This window comes from Lasioglossum baleicum, chromosome 3, assembly GCF_051020765.1.
Source record: "Lasioglossum baleicum chromosome 3, iyLasBale1, whole genome shotgun sequence".
NCBI classification, from domain to species: domain Eukaryota; kingdom Metazoa; phylum Arthropoda; class Insecta; order Hymenoptera; family Halictidae; genus Lasioglossum; species Lasioglossum baleicum.
Genome location: NC_134931.1, coordinates 18,295,802 through 18,316,673, shown reverse-complemented (window position 1 = coordinate 18,316,673; position 20,872 = coordinate 18,295,802). Strand labels below are relative to the sequence as shown.

The 20,872-nt window shown below is 37.3% G+C and overlaps 1 protein-coding gene across 10 annotated transcripts in view; it reads left to right on the top strand.

Annotated features, from left to right (window-relative positions):
* Nucleotides 1-20,872, top strand: part of LOC143207419 (dual 3',5'-cyclic-AMP and -GMP phosphodiesterase 11) — a 153,361-nt gene that overhangs the window by 122,704 nt on the left and 9,785 nt on the right. For 5 of the 10 annotated variants that reach the window (XR_013008670.1, XR_013008669.1, XM_076420869.1 and 2 more), the window contains 4 exons: nucleotides 13,996-14,239; nucleotides 16,691-17,063; nucleotides 17,245-17,268; nucleotides 18,178-18,579. Coding sequence is in view for 8 of the 10 variants with exons in the window: in XM_076420863.1 (XP_076276978.1) it covers nucleotides 13,996-14,239; nucleotides 16,691-17,063; nucleotides 17,245-17,268; nucleotides 18,178-18,579 (1,043 nt within the window). In the remaining 2 variants the exon portion in view is untranslated. Of the gene's footprint in view, nucleotides 1-413; nucleotides 532-13,995; nucleotides 14,240-16,690; nucleotides 17,064-17,244; nucleotides 17,269-18,177; nucleotides 18,580-20,872 lie in introns of those variants that run through there. The other 5 variants (XM_076420868.1, XM_076420864.1, XM_076420867.1 and 2 more) reach the window with 3 other exon arrangements.

The following is a 20,872-nucleotide window of genomic DNA, read 5'->3' as shown; positions in this document are numbered from 1 at the left end:
TAAATATAGACAATTTTATCAAATATTAAAGAATATCAATATCAAAGATTATTTGAAGCAACAACTTTTTCTGATATAGTAAATTTGAACACAATGTTACGTTAAAGTTATTAACATTTTATTTACCGGAAATTTTCTAATAGTTCTTTTGAACTCGATAATGAAAGAATTTCTTAATGAATTGTTCGCAAGCGACAGAAATTTGATTCACAATCGAACAAATTTTATGAATAAATGCAACAACTTCTGAATTTGTTATTTGAAAAAGAATTATCGAGGTTCTTTTAGATACAGCTGAGTAATTAAAAGATCTATTATAACAAGTTTCCGGTAAATAAAGTGTCATGAATGGAAATGAATTTCTACCGAACTCCCGATTGCTGTAAATGAGATGGAAAATTTTTGTTTTGCAGGAAGATTCGCAGTCTAGTATTAAGTGTGAGGAGGATTTGGAATTATTCATCTGCCGATATTTTTGCGAATTCTGTTTTATCGATGTCGAGAAAAGTGTGGAGTGAAACAGAATCAGACGTGGGTAAAATAATATTTTGAATTGCAAGTAGTTTGTCTTATTCGGAAAATCGTGTTTGTCAGAAAATCTGTGAGAAAAATTTGTTAGAAGATCTGTTAAGAGTACATACTGAGAAATCATTAGAAAATCTACTAAAAATACTGAGAGTCACGTTTACTTTATTCCATTTCATAATATTACATTAATGTACACTGAAATCTGTTATTATAAATATCTTTTTATACTCTTAAAGTTTCTGTGCATGATATTATCGTTAAACAAAATTGTATTGTTTGTCAGTATGCCTGGAAAGTTGCATGGAAATGTGTGCACATCGTTGATTGCACAAAGTAGAAATACATTAAATTATTTTTAATTGTGTTTGTCCCAGTTGAAGAACAGTCGTGAACAGTTCAAACAAAACATTTTATTACATATTTTATTCTAGTGTTAAAATGTATACAGGGAGTCCTAAAAATGTATTTGCTTCCTGAGGTGATTTTAAGTAGCTTTTTCCTTTGCGAAAGTGTTCTCCGCGGCTTCCTTCAGGGGTTATTAACGAAAAACACGGACCAACCAGAGCGTGGCTTCTACGAATGGAGTCTGGCTCGGCCAATGTTTTATCGTTACTAACTTCTCCTTTTTGGGATACCCTGTACGATTTTATTCAGGACAGTCCACAGAACACAACCATACTCCAAGCACTATAAAATCACAAATCGTCATCGAGGTTGAAAATTCAATAAATTCAATACAAGAAAAAGTTTATTGTTGAGCACTGTAATTTCCAAAAATCCGTGATCCGTTCCCCGAGTGGATACGCGCGCAGAGAATGATTTCCTGTTACAACAGAGGCATAAAATCCTGGTGGTTGGTTTCGCGAATGCAGAATTCCGTGGAAGTATCCGAGCAACGAAACGGCTGACGTGCTGTTTTTATATGCTGAATCTGTTTCTGTGGCGGGATCCACGTGCTCGCCGCTACACTTTCTAGTTTATCGGCGATTCAACGCCGGTTATAAACGCGAAAGAACGGAGCTTGTCGGCATTGTGTGTACCGTCAGCGCGGCCGTCGAAGCTCATGGAAAAATACGGCGTACAGCTTACCGGGTAAAATTCCTACGTGGCTGGTGTGTCTCTCCGCTCTCTGCAAAAAGTCCCATGTTAATTCAGTGTTGAACGACCGGTCTCATAACGGATGAGTTAGCACGCTTCATGATTCTCCGCAACGTCGAGCCCTGGATCCCGATTACACCGTTGAGGGGGTTGTGTCGTGACAGTAATAAACTTCCACGGTCTTTGTATCGGGCTGAGCCGAGGCATCGGCGTAATTCACGTCCTTTTTTTTTCTCTCTCTCTCCCCCTTTCTTCCCTTCTATTCGCGGAGTTCGTGAACTTTTCGAGCCGGATCGAACTTTCCGCACCGTTCTGTCGTTTACAGCTTGCGAACATACGGTGGTCGACGATACTAATCGAACGGTCGCGTTCGAAACATTTGTGCTAAACGAATTTGTTTGACTTCCTCTCTGTGTACTGCTATTCTAATCTTAACCCTTTGCGCTCCGAATCACTTTTCAATTTTGTTGCCAACAACTGCTAAGCGTTTCATGCGAAATTTACTTCAAAGTTCCTTGGCTCTTACTTGTTTTAAACAATTTTGCTCAAACTTTGTTGTAATTTATATTTGTGGAACTTATGTTTGTTTTCAACTAAAAAATACGACTTAAAGAAATTAAGGAACAAAATGAATGTAATAAATTCTAAATATAGAGCAACACACTAGTATATTCATTGCCAGCAAAAAAAACTCCAGGAATAATACAGTCAAGTCGCGATCTATAGCTCTCTGAGGATCTCCACGATCACTGTCCCTTCGCCTACCTCTTCTACTGGGGGGACATTCCCGCGAGGGGCCAAGAAGCTCGGGCTTCTACGTTCGGCATCCTTTGTACTGTCGGCGCGGTCGACGCAGTCGTGAAAAAATAGTTCTCCTACACGATCTCTGTCATTGCTCGGAACAGGCGATGAGAGCTAAACCACGACTTTACTGTAATAATAGTAAATTCAAAATATTAGACTTAACCAGCCGAGTTTCGGCAGTCACACGTAAGAGGCCCTAGCAACTAGTACATATATTTATTGCCAGCAGTATGAATACTCCAGGAATAATAATAATAATAAATTCAAAATATTAGACTTAACCAACGAAGTTTCGGCAGCCACGCGTAAGAGTCTCTAGCAACTAACATATTTATTGCCAGCAGTATGAAAACTCCGGGAATAACATTATTGTAGAAATTGCACTCTCGGGGCTAGAGCGTATCAGAGCTACTTCAAGAATAACTGCATTACCTTACACAGTATGTGAAGTAAGCTCAGACGGACTCTTCACTAGATTATCTCTAACGAATCTTATTTTCCGGGATTCCCGTTCTCAACAATGTCTCATTATCGCCTCCATGTGAAATGAACAGGACATACTGGGAAATGTGATTTTAGCCATATCTCCATACTATTTCCTATAATTAGACAGCGGATTTCATGCATTTTATGCACAAAAGAGTAAAAACATTAGAATATTAAGAGAGAAATTAAATTTCTTTATCATTCCAGTTTGTTGCAATTAAAGTAGAAAATTTTTATTTTGCACAAGTGGTTTTTCATCTTGAAAAATATAAATAGAATTCATATTGCTTCAGTGTCGTTTGAAATTCCCGCTAATAGTATGATACAGTTCCCGGTCAAAAATTCGTACCACTCACAATTTTTAACATTGTTCTTTTTTAGGGTAAAACTTTCGAAATGTAACTGCAAATTTTACGTATATGCCTGTTAATCGTTAACGTATGTAACAAATACACGTGATTAGGCGGTGGATACAATGTACCACATAGACATATATTTCTTCCTTGAATAGTTTTTATTCGTTGAGAATCATACAATAGTATTTTTAAATTCTCGAAATGTGTTCAATTATGATCCTTTTATACAAGTAAAAATATTGCAATCGGAGCAAAGAAAGTTCACGTTCGTTCGAATGGTCCCAATCTTTTGACTGTCAGAGAACTGTAATTAAAATAATAATTATTATAATATACTTGATGTACACTAACGAGCATAATTGATTCAAAACACTTTAGATCAGAATAACTTTTTTATGAGTGGACCAAACGACTTCAATTTCTCTGTAAGGCTAGAAGAATTAATTTAGTAAATGACGTCTAAAGAATATTTTGAAAAAAAAAATAGTAAAAATTGATTTTTTGTTTGGTTTATTCATAAAAAGGTTATTCTGATTTCAAGTATGTTGAATCAGTTATGCTCCTTACTGTATATATGTATATAATTTATAATCTTATATTTACTATAATGTTTTATACGATTTATATCCTTATATTTATTATGATATTAATCGTTGAAAGTACAGAGTTCCAGTACGTCATAAAACATTTGGAATTATTATTGTCAACAATAAATTGTAAAACACACGTTTTAGATATTCATTGCTCGATCGTTTAAAAACGCAGTAACAACGCGAGCTAAAGTTTCATGTTTGAAAGGGAAGGTGCAATTTGTTGAAACTGCGATTGTAATTGCGTCTCGGCATATCATTGCATTTATATGGCTGTTTGGCTGGAAAACGAGTTGCGTCGTGTCGATTAGCGTTTTCCATTTCTAGGTGTCTCTTTCTCCATAAGATGCGACCCGTGAATCAAACTGCCCAGCTTTCGCATTTTCATCAGGCCCGCACGGTGAACGTGAAAAATCGCATAAAACAAGTCTTAATGCGTTATAACGAGTACCGAAATTCCGGGCTGCTTAAAACTCCAACGATCTCGTTAGCGAGCGTATCCTAACTTTTCGGCGGTAAACTTTTCAGCCGGAGTGCAATTTGAATTTAAAGTACTTTTTGTTAACGAACCCGAATTCGCAATAAAACTGTGCAGGTATTTCTTTATTAATCATGTCGGCAATATTCTTTTGTGGTTACAGCAAATATTGTCTCGTTAGCCTAGTTAAAATTTCGCGTTACTGCAACTGCTTTCTTTGAAACATGTCTGATGATTCTAACTTCAAATTATATTTTTGTTCTGAATTATTTATTAATGAAACGTTTACCAATATATTCGTGACATTTTTCCGATTAAAACGAGTCCAAACATGACATAATTCGGAGATTTCATGCTTGTTTAAATCGCGATTCAATAGAACCTCGATTATCCGAACCTTATCCTACCGAAGCCCCCCCCCCCCAGTTCATTCTAAAACAGTTCACATATTCATGTTCATACATATGTAATAAAATGATCCATAAATAATTCATTGTAAAAATCAATAAAGATTTAATCTAGAATTATTTCAAAAATAACTTTCATTATTCGAACACTCATATTCCACTGATTAGTTCGGATAATAGAGGTCCCATTATATCGATGATTAAACAAGTAGCTACGATCCAAATTGCATCGTGTTTGGTATCATTTTATTCGCAAAAGTGTCACGGATAAAATCGTAGAAGTTTCATAACAAAAATCATTGAATCATTAATTGTATTGCTCTTTTTACCTTCACGGAGTATTTCGACGTCTCCAGAACTGGAAATATCCAGTTCTGGGATGTCCTGATAGTTGTGGATCTAATGGACGCAATTTTCGGCGAACTTGTGCCAGTAAAATGGCTGCTAGGTGAAAAGGGAGGGGACGAGTGTCTTTGGAACTGTGAAGGTACCTTCGGGGCAAAATCAGCATCATCTTGACACACTTCAAGTACATGGGATTGCTCTCGTCCTCCGAAACTAAGCACCATTTGACAGATGGAAACTTCCCACAAGGAAATGTCTCTTCTGCCAATCGAAAACTAGACTTGTAGAATGTCTTCTTCGACCGGAGAAAAAGTTATGTCAGTCGAAGATGAAATTGAAGCACGAGAAAGTCAGATTGATAAAATTTTGACAAAAACTTTCTGCACAATTAGTCACGTATTGTGTGCTGTGTTTTTATGTCGTAATAACAAAGCTCCGGTAACAAAGCGTTGGTAACAGTCGATGGTTTGGACAGTTCTGATTGATAAAAAAAAAAGAAAAAAATTGAATGATTTATGGGCAAGTGAGGACTCGGCCCACAATTAAGTTCGTTAATTGGCTCTCAGGAGATCCAGTCCTCTGGAATGAAACGCAAGACCTATTTTTCATGTATGCAGATTCGGCTGCCAAAGGAATGAGATATGTTTCCTGTTTAAGATTATCTGAAGGACATCTCGTTATAGGTCACAAAATTAATTATCGCATTAGCCTTAATGACTTGTACGGAAAATATACAACTCAATTGAACGGGTACGTCGACCACTTTCGAAATAATAAATCGATAACTGTAGAAGGAACGATCTACTACAGAAAAATTAAGACGTTACCGCATAATGCCCGGATTTTGTTAATTTAATTTTTTAGTTGAAAAAATAATCATCGCAGTACCGACATCCGTAGATATTGAATAGAATATTGTTTTTTCTAGAAAGAATTTCAATGAAAATCCAATAAATTAAAAAAATTGAAGAACAAGCAATGTGACCATAGAAGAAAATTAACTTCGACAGAGAAGTGATCACTTCGTGGCAAAATGACCTGACCAGACAATTGAATTTTTTAATTAAAAAAATTATAATTACAGGGAAAATTCATAATTTAATTTTTTAGTTGAAAAAATAATCATCGCAGTGCCGACATCCGTAGATATTAAATAGAATATTGTTTTCAAGAAAATTAACTACGACTGAAAAGTGATCACTCAATGGCAAAATGACTCGACCAGACAATTGAATTTTTTAATTAAAATATTCTAATTACAGCGCCAACTCCTTCAGGTCAATATTAAATAGAATATTATATTCTTTCGGAAGAATTTCTCGATGAACACTATAAAAGTCGTGAAAAATTTTATCCTAACGTCGCAGTATTTTATTATAATTTGCGAAATCAGCAAATATGTCTAACTACACTACTTATACCTTGCGGAATTGTTATGGTTCGACCTGCGCCATGTAAAAGGACAATAAAGGCCGGGTAACAATAGTTTGTTTGAGGCCGGTGTTCCCGAGTTGTTACGTGAAACACAGTCATAAACCTGATCGCGAAAATGAAGACTGACGATGCAGTAGCATTACGGAAACGGTGTAGCCTCCATAGTCACGTAGCATCAGGGACACTATGATGTCCTACGTGTACGATACGTGACACGGAATCGGGTCCATCGAGAAAGGGTGGCTTGGTGGCTTGTTTCGAGGATCCCCTTTTATTTCACACGTGGGATCATGTTCAAGTGACGAACACAAAAAATCGCAGAGCTCAAAATCACTGGCAAAAGATTCATTTTATTCAATCTTGAAAATTAATATTAGAATAATCAGATTGCAGATTTCATGCATTTGTGACAAAAAGGCATTGGTCAAATACAAAACTGAAAAAATATCAGGTACTTCCTTGCAAGGGATTCTCCGAGGTTTCGTGAAGGAGTTATTAATGAAAAACACGGATCAATCGACTTGGTCAATGCCGACGCTGCGCTCAGCTGTAGCCGCGCTGCGATTGGTCCGTGTTTTTTGTTCATAACTCTTTAAATAAGCCTCGGAGAACACGTCTTACAAGGAAGTAGTGCACAGGAAATGCAAGTTACAGAATTGTGCGTTTCTGAGTTTGCTGATTTAAGTAGCTTCCAGTAAAATACATTTGTTTAAGAAGTATATGGAGATATGTCTCCTCCAAAATATTGACTTATCGTTGTTTAAATTTACACATGCAAACTACACGTTAGAATACAAAATACTAAATTATAGTACCGACATTTCGTGCTGTAAGAAAGACGTTTGCTCTTGCATAATTTATTCATACCACGTGGCGAGTGGAGTTTAGCAAGCATGTGCTCGCATAAATTGTACTTTTGTCATATTATTCATAGTTACAGCGTATCATAAAGAATAAAAATTAATAGTAATTGAGCAATAACTGTAAAGCTTTAAAAACTGCCTATTAATTATTATCTGTTCATCTAAATTCTACTTTCCCATACATTTCGTCACTATTTTCTCCTAAGTTTCGTCACAAAGTTTCTCCTAATAAAACAAGTTTAATTAATTGATTTTCTCACGCTACTTTATTCTATCATCCATGGAAACAAACTAGGTTCTCTATACGAGGAATAATTTTCATTAAAAATGTCTGTGGATGTTTATGCAAATTCTTATTTCCAAAGGTTATTTTATGAATCACATTTTGCACATTTTAATACGTCTTATGGAGAATTCATAAAATTCCACTTCAAACAAAAAAAAAATACACTCAAAAACAAAAATACAATACTCATGAATGGCTTTCATTGCCAATATATTGTTGGATTTCGAATTTCTTGTACTTTTATCTCCCATTGTACCTCCAGAACATCCTCAAAGGGCGTTCGAATACCTTTTTGGGCTACTGTAATTCGAGCAAGGTCCGTAGAATGGCTTTCCGTGTCCGACGAAACGTGGAAGCCGCGTCCGTGTAAGAAAATGGTTACCTCGTGTTACCTACATTCTGTATTCACTAAATTCCTGTCCGCGTCTTTGTCCGAGAGACACAATGAAAAACTGTGTCAACGTCTCCTAATTGCTGCGGTGCGAGCCGCCGATAACGATACGTATCTTTCCTTCTTCGTTTTCCTTTCGATGAAGAATTTACCGCTGCCGGGGAGAGATCGTAATTTTGTGCTTCATGGTCGTCGGAATTTCGTCTGTATGTATGTACATGGGATTTGGGAAGTCGACGAAAATGATTTAAGACGACCAGCTTAACTTAACCTTTAAGGTCTTTGCACACTATACCGTCACGGCAGGTAACGGCAACGGACCGCGCGGTCAAAAAGGCACCGCGGTGGTGGTCTTTTCCGTACACTACTGATCGGCACCGCAACGTCACTGAACGACACTTTCAGTGGCGCTCACCACTGGCGCGGGCGTTCGCCGCGCCGTAACTGGCCGTAGCGTAACCCATCGAACGACCTTACCCAGACCGTTCTAGTGGTGAACACCACTGCGCTGGCGGCAACTCGTGTCGAGCGAAGATATTTTGCCAAGACACCTCTGTAGGTTCGACGGTAGGGCACCAGTTCACTATACGCAGGTAGACGGTCCGGGTGCAAGTCCGACAATAGTAATAATGTTGGGGCGTACGGTCGAGTTTTTATTGCTCTATGACTGTATTGTAAAGACACGCTGTAGTGATTTGGTTATTGCGGATTACCGGGGTTTGGGCGCAGTTACTTTCGAGTGGCCAGCATTGGCACTGCCTACGCAATCGCTTCTTATTTTACTGTAACGACTACGATTTTATTAGAGGGATGAAAAGAAAATTTTCGAAGCTCGCGCGAGTCGTTTCTTTTCTTTTCCATATCAATGTGCCATTTCGGATATATCCACAAACAGGATCTTGACTTGGATCTATTCTGACTCTCGCATAACACTAGTTTACAAAATGAAATTGATTTTATGTACATTTGATGAGAGGTAACTTTTCCTATGGATTTTTTCCTGCTGAATTCGAAAATAAAGGTGAACATTCTTTTTACGGAACAGCTTTTAAGATATTTTGATTTTTTCAATTTGTTCACTCCTTTTCACTTTAAAAACCATACCTGGAGCTAGATGTGTCCGATTTGGTCGTTCTTGGTACCAAATGAAAGACATTGAAATGATGAGTAAATATGTATAGTGGCATCTTTAATTGGTTAAGCGGTTCAAAAGATATTGATGAAAATAGTCCAGATTTTTAAAAAAATTAAATTTTTAAGCTTATTCTGTGGCAATAGAAACCGACAAAAACGTCCGCTTTCTCTTTATATATATACGTAAAGCAAAAAATAACACCAACCAGAAGTAAATCGGCCGAAAAATGATACAGTTATTAGCGATTGAGTGAATAAATCCAAATCCCACATTTTCTGAATATATTCATTTTTCGACAAGTGGCCATGCCGGCAATGGTTTCTTTTGTTCTCACGTTGATGCCACTGCTACAGCGAAAACTTATTTCGTTTTGAATAAAACAACACATTTTTGATTGCAAAAAACATACGAAAGAACCCAACTCTCTTTATTCTTTAGAATATTTTAGTAATAGTTTTGGCTCTTGCTCTGTCTTCGGTTGGTTTTGGGATCCGTTTCTCTCGCGAGGAACGATATGTAAAACCCTTGATAGCATCGCTCAATGGTCTTAATTTATTGGTGAAATCTCCCACCGTGTACTCTCCTAAATGTACATGAAATCAATTTCATTTTGTAAACTAGTGTAATTAGTAGCCCAATAAAATTTCTGTCCTCGACAATGATTACTAATACTAATAGCCAAAAATTATTTCCATCATCGATAGCGGTTCCATATGACCAAAAAGAATTGTTGTCCGTTATAATGGATATTTATCAATCAATGATAATGTCTATCATCGATAAATGCAAATTTAATATTTTCAATTAACTAGATTTCCCGAATAACTTTTGTGAAATCCAACGATTACTGCATTCCTTGTGATAAAATATGAACTTTTTATAAATGATTTTTTTATCAAATTAAAAAGAGACTATTGTTTATGGCGTCTAGATAACAATCATCGCAAAATTGGCAGTATTTTTATGTTATGCGAGTAAAATTTCTTTTATAAATATTTAAAACTTTAAATAACTAACTATAGTATAACTAAAATTGTCATGAATTGACAAATATACGAAATCAACGAACCAATTCTATTGTTTGCGATCTTCATTTTATTCGTTTAGTCGTTTTCCGTTCGAACACCACATCGAGCGGCCGGCAAAACATTCTCGCCGAGAATGTCCCTTTTGCCAAGACGTTGCGCGTCGTGTCGGTGCCAGTCTAGTGCGCGCACCTCCATGGAAACTATATAGAAGAAAGTGAACTGTCGGCGCTTGCCGATATCGTGTGCGCACTTTTTCCCGTCCCGATACGTTGCCTCTCTATCCCGTCTACCTGCTGCGGCGATGCGGCCTATTGTCCGCATCCCCATTGAAATACAGAGGAGAGACCCAAAACGGCCTAGCGGTCCGTTGCCGTTACCTGCCGTGACGGTGTAGTGTGCAAAGACCTTTAATAATAAACAATAAATTAACATAGACGAAAACAATCGCGCGCATGAGCACGCCGCTTCAGCACGCAGTCCCAATCCCCAATTAACCTATTCTACTACCGATTAACCTATCCCGCATGTAAAGTCGCGATCTAGCTCCCTGAGGATCTCCACGATCACTGTCCCTTCGCCTACGCCATCCATTGCGGGGGCATCCCCGCGAGGGGCCAAGAAGCTCGAGCTCACCGATACGCTTTCTGTTGTTGTGCCTTCTGCCGCGCGGTCCGTGTTTACATGCTTTCCTTTTCTACGTTCGGCATCATTTGTACTTTTGGCGCGGTCGACGCAGTCATAAACAAATAGTTTTCCTATACCAGGGCTTCCCAAACTGTGCTCCGCGAAAAAATATTAACAATAAAGCTTCTTTTCTACATTTTGACTATAATAATTTTACGTATGAATTTTTCTAAGATTTATTGATTGTATGTGTCATTATCTACCCCTCAAATTACACAAGGTTGCTCCGTCAAAATTCAAAGACCCTTAAAGTGCTCCATCAGGGAAGAAGTTTGGGAAACCCTGCCCTACACGATCTCTATCCCTGCTCGGAACTTACTGTATTTACATAGCTGATTTCATTTTTACGTCTTCCTAGTTGCATAGCGATTTTTTTTAGAAACGAATCCATGTATGTATCTTTCTTTAGAGTTTTTTGAAAGTTCCTGTCTCGAAGGCTCTAGTTCGACATTTTTCAACCCAAGACAAAGAACGAAAGAGCGTTCCAACTCGCATAGGTATTTATCATCAATGATCCCAAATGCAGTTGCAAGGTGGATGATGAGATTCTGAACCATGTTTTATAACAACGTAAATTGTATAATGGTGAAATACTAAAATTCATTGAAAAGCTCTGTAAAATCATCTTTCAGCTGCCTATGAATGTTTCACTGCTACATAGCCAAGCCCAATATCGAGGCATGCCTTTGCATGTTGTTATTTTTTAAAAGCTGCGCTCTGACAAGAGTATTTCATATAAGTATGAGCGGTTGGAACGTCTACACCGTGTCCAGTATACATGTTTCCTTATTAACTTTTATGTATTTGTATATTCTTATTCTGTAAAAATGTGTTCTCTTGTTTGCGATTCTTATATTGAATTTTGTATCATGTTGAAATAAATCTCTCGTGAGATTTCTACAATAAAACGGAAATAAATCGAAAGAGTTTCTGCGAATTAAGGTAACAGATCGTTCGAATACGAAAACTGTCGATGTCAATGTTTATGTCCCGGACTAGTTAGCGCGAGTTCTGCGAATGTGAGCCACGTTATCCACTGCAGATATCGTTATTAAGTAGAGCACTTTTTGTCCACGTTCTATCGGTTCCGAAAGCAGCGCGTTTACGATTGTTTGCGACTTTCGAGCAACGGTTTACGGCAGCACGCTCGGTTGTTTGTCAAAGAGTGGTGCGGAAAGCTCTCAAAGCTTTTATATCGCTCATCCGTGAGAGTATAGCGACTCGGAACACCTATGTGTGTTTCGCCGGCTGCACAAACTACGAGGCCAAGTCACGAGGCACGCAGCTACGCACGTGCTGAAGCACGTTTTGTCTTCCCGTTCGCGTTCTTTTGCTTCTTTTCCGCGGCACGGTTTCTTGTGGAATTGCTTGACGATTCATACGCAACTGCAGGGTTCTTTTTTCAAGTTTTTAACAAGATATCGCCTTACGTGTCTGTCCTTCGAAAACCGATATTTATCAACCTTATATGTATATGTAGTTGCAGTGTGTGCGATGACTTTCATCAATCTGACATTCTTATAACTTTTTATTTAGTTTCATTCAGATACTCTTGAAAAGAAAATTTTTGGTTTAACCCACAGGCACTCTCGAAAAATTCTTTAAAATAGAATATTCTTAAAAGGGCACACTTATACCATGTTCCAAAAATCCGTTTTTATTCCTGACCCTCCTATCTGGTTATTTAAATAATCATTTCGAAAGGGTGTCCTAAAAATGACAGAAGTGATTGGTGACGTCATTTGAAGTAACTCTTTTCTTTGCGAAAATCTTCTCCGAGGCTTCGTTAATTTTATTTTAAGCAAAGCCTAGTAAATATGAATATTACGCCTTTCTTTTTAAATGAAATAAAATTTTATTCATTTGCAATCAACGTTTAAGCATTAAAATAAATGTGGCCATACAAAAAATATAAACTTTCTTTTCTCTTCTTCGAGGTTTTTGGGGATGAAGACGTTTTAATCGCTGTAACTGTAATGAACGAACATTTTAGCAAAGGAAAATGTTACTTCAAATGGTCTTGGGATTCATCCCTTTCAAGGAAGCGCATTTTTGGGACACTCTGTATGAATCTGTAACACCTCAATTTAGTTACAGAAAGCACTAAAAACATGAACGATTTATAATTCATCAAATTGCTTCAATTCACAGTATACGGATGGACAGATTGCAAATCATCATGCAATTTGTTGAATCGATAAAATATTTCTAATCTAGTTCAATTGAATTTACAGTTTAGATTGATTAAAGTTTGTATATTGTCAAACTTCATTTAATACCATCTCATAACTACAAAACGTGAAATAGAAAATTCATCCGGAGGAATATTAAACTCCAAAAATAACAGAAAAGTCACGCCCGTACCATAAACCCAGCTATTGTCCTTAACTCCAGGAGCCGAGTACGTCTATCGTTAAGGGTAGCTTGTAAGGGGATGGTTTACGACCGCATTATTCCACGAGTGGGGTAGTAGGATGATAATGCAACGAATTATTCGTGAACCTGAGTTTTACTGCTTGTATTATCCACGTACTATTTACCGCGCGTAAAATTTATAAACTGGTTTACGACGTACGAAGTTGTTTTGAACAGATCTGTCGGGAAACAAAAACAACATTATCTCCGAAAGATCTGGGGTGCGCCCGAGATTTTAAACTCTTTAATATCTTCGTCACTGTTGTTACTCTTTGTCCATTGTTCATGCAGAGAAATGCGGAGAAACACAATTTTTTGGGTCGAAACCCAAAAAGTGAATGCAACGTATGTATGTTTAAATGAATATTTCACCCCATATTCTCGTTTTATTAATTATTGCTTAAATGACCATTGCCCTGTTCTCCCCTACTTCAGTTCTTATGAAAATATTAGAAAAGGTATTATATTTTAAGTGAATGATCCACTTCTACCTAGCGATGGAAAGTTGAATAAAATATTCTCGTTGTTTCGTTTCGAACGAAGGACTGTTACTTGCCAAAAAAAAGAAACGGCAGGAACTTCTTCAAGTATCTAGTAATGAGTACAGATAGATAGATAGATGAATGAATAAAATAACTGTGTAATGACGAGTTATTTGTCTGTCAAGTAGGCCTGCACTTGCGGAGCATCGAGGAGCCGAGGATGACGGCGGAGACGGCAGCGCCTTGTGTACAAGGGGTGCAAGGGGTGCAGAGCGTTATGGCGGGTCAGGGCGCACTGCAACAGGTGCAAGATGGAAAATCCACCGGCGGGTTTTATTCCTCGACTTCGGCCATGTACGACCCGGAATACGCCCGCATGGAATCCTGGCTCGACGAACATCCAGATTTCGTCAACGATTACTTCCTCAGGTTACTATAAAACTCAGTACAGTAAAGTCTCGATCTAAGTCAAGTCTCGGTTCTGTTCCCGAACCGTTGTCGGATTACGCGATAATGTAAAATATGATGGTGTAAAATATGTTTACACCAGGGACTTAAGGGAGTTGGTGCTGGATTCGCGTTCTCATTTCTCGATAGTACAAAAAATAATTATTTAAATAAAAAAACATTTTTTTTAAATATACCACGTTTTTAAAACGGACTAAAAAGTATAAAATAATTTTTCCTAGCCCCATACAGATTCCTAACCCCGTACAGATGTGCCTGAAAATTTGTGATTGTGAATTTTGAATAGCTATGAAAATACTTGTAAGATTTAAAACGAAAACTGTGGGGCGCAAGATAATACATAGCAATGAGTGTAGACAGTAGCTGCCGTTGAGAAAACTCGCACAACAGTTCGTATCATTTGCAGTGCAATTTTTCAGTAGTCAAAAACGCTAGATAAAAGATCGATCTAGGCCGCTATCGTCCTCAAAAGTTTTATTTTTCGTTTCCGTGAATATGCCGTCCAATTAGGTATTCTTGTCAAAGGGAAGTCTGGTTCTAAAATTGGAGCCAGATATCCTAGTTTAAAGGCTCACCTTTCGCAAAGATGCGGAGCCGCGACTACCAACTGGACTTTATGTGATTGCTCGCTCGTGCGGAAAAGTCAATAGCGGTCAAACTGCGAGGAACAAACGGCTCAAAGTGCATGGCCGGTGCACCGTGCTCGGATAGAACATCAAATAACAACGGGATAGAGAATTCTCGAGTGAAAATTCGTGGGCAAAACAAAATGGGGCTTCCATCGTAGCTGTAGAAGAACTTTAGAGACCATGAAGCACGCTAACGTCTATTGGTGCACAGAATTTCTCCTGAACTCAAACTGAAGCCTGCTGCTCGTATAACTTTATCAAAAGAACCCATCTTGCTCGAGCCATACTCTCTCGACTCTGACTTTACCCTATTCATCTTTAACACCGTAGGAGATTTTCCTTGCCCAATCAAATATTTTATCATATTTTGAAGGTTTTATTATTTTGATTAGGAACATTTTTTAGAAATTCATCTAACTGCTTTAGTTGACTTCGTTAAATATGAACAATATACAAATAGATTTGTTTAACTACGAAGACTTTGCAAGAATTTCTAAATATTGTTACACCATTAAAATGATTAAAAGGTATTGACTATGGAAATCTCAAACAAGTTAGCGAAACCGTAATTGGAAAGTTACAATTTCTTGTAGTGATATTTTCAAGCTTCAGATAAAAGGCAATACAATATATTTTCATAAAATAATTTTCATTATAGGCTCTGTAGAATCGAAAAGGATTAACCCTTTGCACTCGGAAATATTTTTCAATGTTGTCGCCGACAACTCCCTACTATTTTAACTATTTTGGTTGTTATTTATTTTAAACAATTGTTTTATGTGAAATTTACTTGAATGGACAGTTCCTTGATTGTTATTTATTTTAAACAATTTTATTTACTAATTGTATTAGGTAACTCTCAAACTTCGTTGTAATTTATATTTGTGAAACGTATATTCGCTTTTAACTAAATAGTAAGACAATTAAATAAGTAGAGGAAGAACCAAATGCATATAAAAACCCGTTTCGTTTACATTTTAATTTCTCCGATGTCGAGTCAAATTCGACAAAGGAGTGCAAAGGGTCGAACAGAGAGGTTTGTTTCAAATTATTCTATGAAAATCGGAAATTAAATTAGAAGTCTTCTATCGAAGATTATTTTGTAAATTCATTGTCGACTTAAGGGAATTGTATGCTGGATGTAATTTAGAGTTAACCGGTTTCAATTCTGCTGAAAACAGCACGGAGTTCATTAGAGTGAATCGATGCAAGTTCTATATGTACATTGGACAAAGAACAGCTTTGTTAATTCTACGCGTACGTGTAGAAGCATTTTAATTAAATCTAATTACACGTTATTTCCTTTCAGTCTATCGATAGTAATTTCCTAGAACGTTCATAGGTTCGATAAAATGGAACCAAATTAAACGAGATTATATGTTCTTAACATTTCTGGGGACCTTTCTTTGGTGAATATTTCATTAATTGCGTCTCAGTAATCAAATAAATAATTAGGGGGAACAGTAAAGTGGACAGTTCGATAATGGTTTAAGCAAAGTAACATAAATGTTATGTTCTCAAAAAGAGGAAAATGTCACGAATATGTTAGTTTTGACTTGCACGTCGCTGAATTGTCTCACCGATATGCTGTGTGCTGGTGAATCAATGTTTGTTTTTTCTTTATTCATTTCCACGCTCGACGCTAGCGGGAGTAGATCAAAGAATAGTGTCTTTCCAGGATACAGCGGACAGTTCGGTTGTTTTCACACGTATCGACCCATTACAGTATTATTAATCCGTCAAAACTTGTTCGCTGATCAAATACTATGCTATGTATCGACAGGAAAGTTACGAGGCAAACCGTGGACATGTGGCTGGTCTCACACGCGACGCCGACGTCCTCGTCGAGCAGCTGCGTGGAGTTGTCGAGTCCGATCCATGCGGGTGGTACATCGTCTTCCGGTCGGGGTGGTTCCGGGGGTTCGGGTGCCACAACCCCTGTTCGTAAAATCTCTGCCCACGAGTTCGAGCGTGGTGGTTTGCTGAAACCGATCGTCAACACGATCGACGGGACGCCCACCTTCTTGAGCGTCACGCCCGGAGATTCTGGCCAGCCAGGAAGCCAGCCAGTCGGCTCCGGAAACTCGAACAGACCTCAGAGAAGATCCAGGCACGAACTGAGGCACCTCGACGAGAAGGATCTTATTTTCGAATTGGTACTGTCCCTTCTTCTTCTATACAAGAACGTCGCTCGGGTTTGCCGATTCAATCAATATAACAGAGTGGTCCACCTAAATTGTATCTCCTTTATTTTTCATGATATAACAAATGTTTTTAATGCGATGTGTAAATGGTATCACAGGGTTAATGCTTTGCATCTTTTATTCTTTTCTCAAGGTCTTTTTTTCCGGAGATTTCAAGGTGATCGACATTTTTTTTCTTGTAAAACGTACATTTCTTGTCCTAGCACATTCTAGTTGACAGTTCAGAGATGCATCCTTCAACAAACTTCGTTAAAACGCTTTATTTATTTTATGAAGACTTTTGTCAACATAATCCATTTTGCATACAATAAAATTTTAAAACATCTGTTACCATTCAATGAAAACATTTTGCACATAATTGATATTAACTCTGTTACAAATGAAAAATCATTCTTATTGGGGTCCTCGTGCAAGATAAAAATTTTCCGAGTTAATTGTGTAAAATTGAGAACAGGAAAAAAATGTACTTGTTCGTTGAATATAATTTTAGTAATAATAAAAAATGCATAAAATTCTCTCTTTCATTGTAAATACAGACCAGTTGTATTTCTACATTTTTTATAGTGACCATTAGAATTGTATGTATGCCAAGTGTCATTTAATCCATTAAGATCTTAAAGAATTTCCTTGAAATCGGTGGATCAATCTTCTCGGTGTTTCCGTAGAAAATATCCCAAACAATTGCAAAGAATATCCTTGAAATGGATGATCAATGTCCTCGATATTTCCCACGAGTTCCCAGCCGCCGATAAGAATGAAAAATCCCCGGGGTCACCACGGAGAAACCAAGCTATAATTTAAAACCGATTTTTCTATCCTTGCCGAACATATGTGGCTCGTTAAGGGGCTTCTAAGAAAGTTAAAGGGTACCATAACAATAATATTTTTCTTGATGTATCCGACACGTGCACTGGACGAGAGTGTGCCGAGAAGATTTCTAGGTAGTATGTAATTTGTAACCATTTCAATTACGAGCACGCCCTCGTCCGTGCACTTTGGTCTCTCTATGAGGACTCGTCGGGGCCCGTGGCCGAGGGATAATTGACGACGATCGATTCAACCGTAGGTCAAGGACATCTGTAACGAGTTGGATGTGAGGTCCTTGTGCCACAAGATCCTCCAGAACGTGAGCACCCTGTTACACGCGGATCGGGGCTCCCTATTCCTCGTTCAAGGCGAGAAAGGTGGTGGTTGCATGCCCTCGTCGCAAAATCACGACACCTCGTCCGAGCAGAATCCTTCCGCAGTGGTTGGCATAGGCAGAACCGACTACAAGAGCACCGAGCACCGCGAAACGGGATACTACTCGAGGAACAGATGCTTAGTCTCAAAGTTATTCGACGTCTGCTCGAGATCCACGCTACTCGAGATGGAGAAGAAGGACGAGATCAAAATTCCCTGGGGCACCGGGATTGTCGGCTACGTTGCCGAAAGCGGAGAACCTGTTAACATACCGGACGCTTACAAGGTAAGCGTTTGCTCTCCTTCTCGAGCTGATCTAACCCTTCGCGAGCGATTTTTCAAGTAGGGGAGACCGCCGGAATCACAATGGTCCCCAGACAAGAATTTACTTGTTATTATCAGGGATAAGTAACCGAACATTTTTCTCTTCTTGGTCAATGTTATCGTTGATAGAAATTTATTTCGATCGCTCATAACAGTTATTGATGAGAGAAGTTTATTTCGGGCGCTCATAACAGTGTATCTCGAAGGAAATGGTTTTTTTTAAATGAAAAGCGCTGTCTTGAAAATATCTATCTTTATTTACGTAATTTCTAATTTCCATCTACGTATAAGAACGTTTTGATTTCACTTTCGTATCATTTCGGTTTAACAAATAATCCAATTTTGTGTACGAGTATGAAATATTGTTGATCGGATGAAATCCCTTGTTACATTTTGCATGAATAAATTCGTACAAATAAGGTCTTTGTACTCTGACGTCCATGTCCTATTGTGGAACATTTATAGCGGAGTAAATACATGCAGGGCAGTGCACAATACCTGTTAGTGTTATGAATTTGTGCATGCAATTCACGTATCTAATTATTACATGCTTTTCGAAGACTGAATGACGCAGCTGCATATGGCTGTGAGGAGAGATTTGATGAAGGCAGACGCGTGCAGGTTGCTTCACGGACCTTGACCATAAACAATGCTCTACACAAGCTCTTTTGAATTTATATTCAACCCCTTTTCCTCTATTCATAACTCTTGAATTTGAAAAGCATATACTCACACAGAATAAAATTTCTCACCCCAGAGGTAAAGATTACATCGTCAGTAAATCTTTTTGTTTAATTGTAAATAATAAATAGTTGAATAATTGAATTTAATTGTAAAATACCTGAATATTTATAATTATAAACAAATTGAAATAGAATTTTTTAATTTTTTTGTTTGAATTATAAAATACCTGAATAATTAAATTTAATTGTAAAATACCTGAATATTTGAAATTACAAACAAATTGAAATATAGAATTTTATGATTAAATGTAATTGTAGAATACCTGAATAATTACAATGATAAACAAATTCATATACAATTGTATAAACATAGTTGCAAAAGGTAGAAAAGTTATATACTGAATATGTAATGAAAGAAGTAAAACTTGATGACTTCTTCAAAATTTTCTAGTATCGTTTATTTTCATTATTTAGTCATTCATTTTATCAACAATAAAACGATGTGTAAATGGTGTGTGAAATAACAATTTAGGTATTGTCATACGTACTATAAATTTATCAGTAAACACATAGATATTTCGTAACAGTATAATAGCGGTAATGTTTAATTCGCAGATAAACTTCATGTCGCCATTTCCGTTTGTTTAACTGCGTTTTCGAGTTTCCCTGTACTCTCGTGACTCAGAGTGGTAGTCGACTGTTTTCCCTAAATAATTGCATATTCGAAGTTTGTTTGAAAACTAATTCCGATGACGCAAATGTTTATCGTTTTCCGGAATTGTCTACGCCTGCGTTAACAAACGAACGCATTGCTAAACAGTTTAAGCACTTCGTTTTCTGTACATCAATTTCCAATAGTGAACTTTAATTGTCCATATAATTAAAAAATGGTTTTAAAGCGTTTTTAAAAATCAACCAAAGGCGTAATTTATTTTTGCAAAATTTGAAATTTGCTTTACTAGTCGGAATGGAGTTGACTGATCAACTTTTTAGAAATTTTTACAAATTAACTTTGCACGCGCGGTCCAGATGCAACATAAGATCGATACAAGAAGAATCGAGAGGATTATTGAATGCAAGAACAATGCAGAAATCTCGTATCTAATTGTTCTCAGGAAGTTCTGTTGCTCTAGACAATCAAACAAAACCAGTGATCACTTAAAGTATAATCAAGCCTGGCCTAAACTTAGTTCATTCAAAGTTGAAAGTTCTGGGCACCGAAGTTCCTGCTCAATATAATTGTCCATCGACAAACTGATTCAAACTTTGTACTCGAAAGACCCGAGAATAAATATTACTTCGTCAAATGAGTTTAAGCAAACATCGTGTCTTTCAATTTTCTACGATCGTTAAATCAGCGATTCTGCCGTAGTAAAATTATGTTTCTCATTTTCCAATGAAATTGGAGAAAGCTTGTAAACTGTAATGGTCATTCGCCTAATTGTAAAGGGTGGACATTTGCAAAAGAAACTTGCCGCAAAATTGTTTATACCAAAGAAACTTGTTGTAAAAGTTTGTTTTCACATGAACTATGTCATGTGGGGACTCATTTTAATCAGGGAAAAGTGCCAG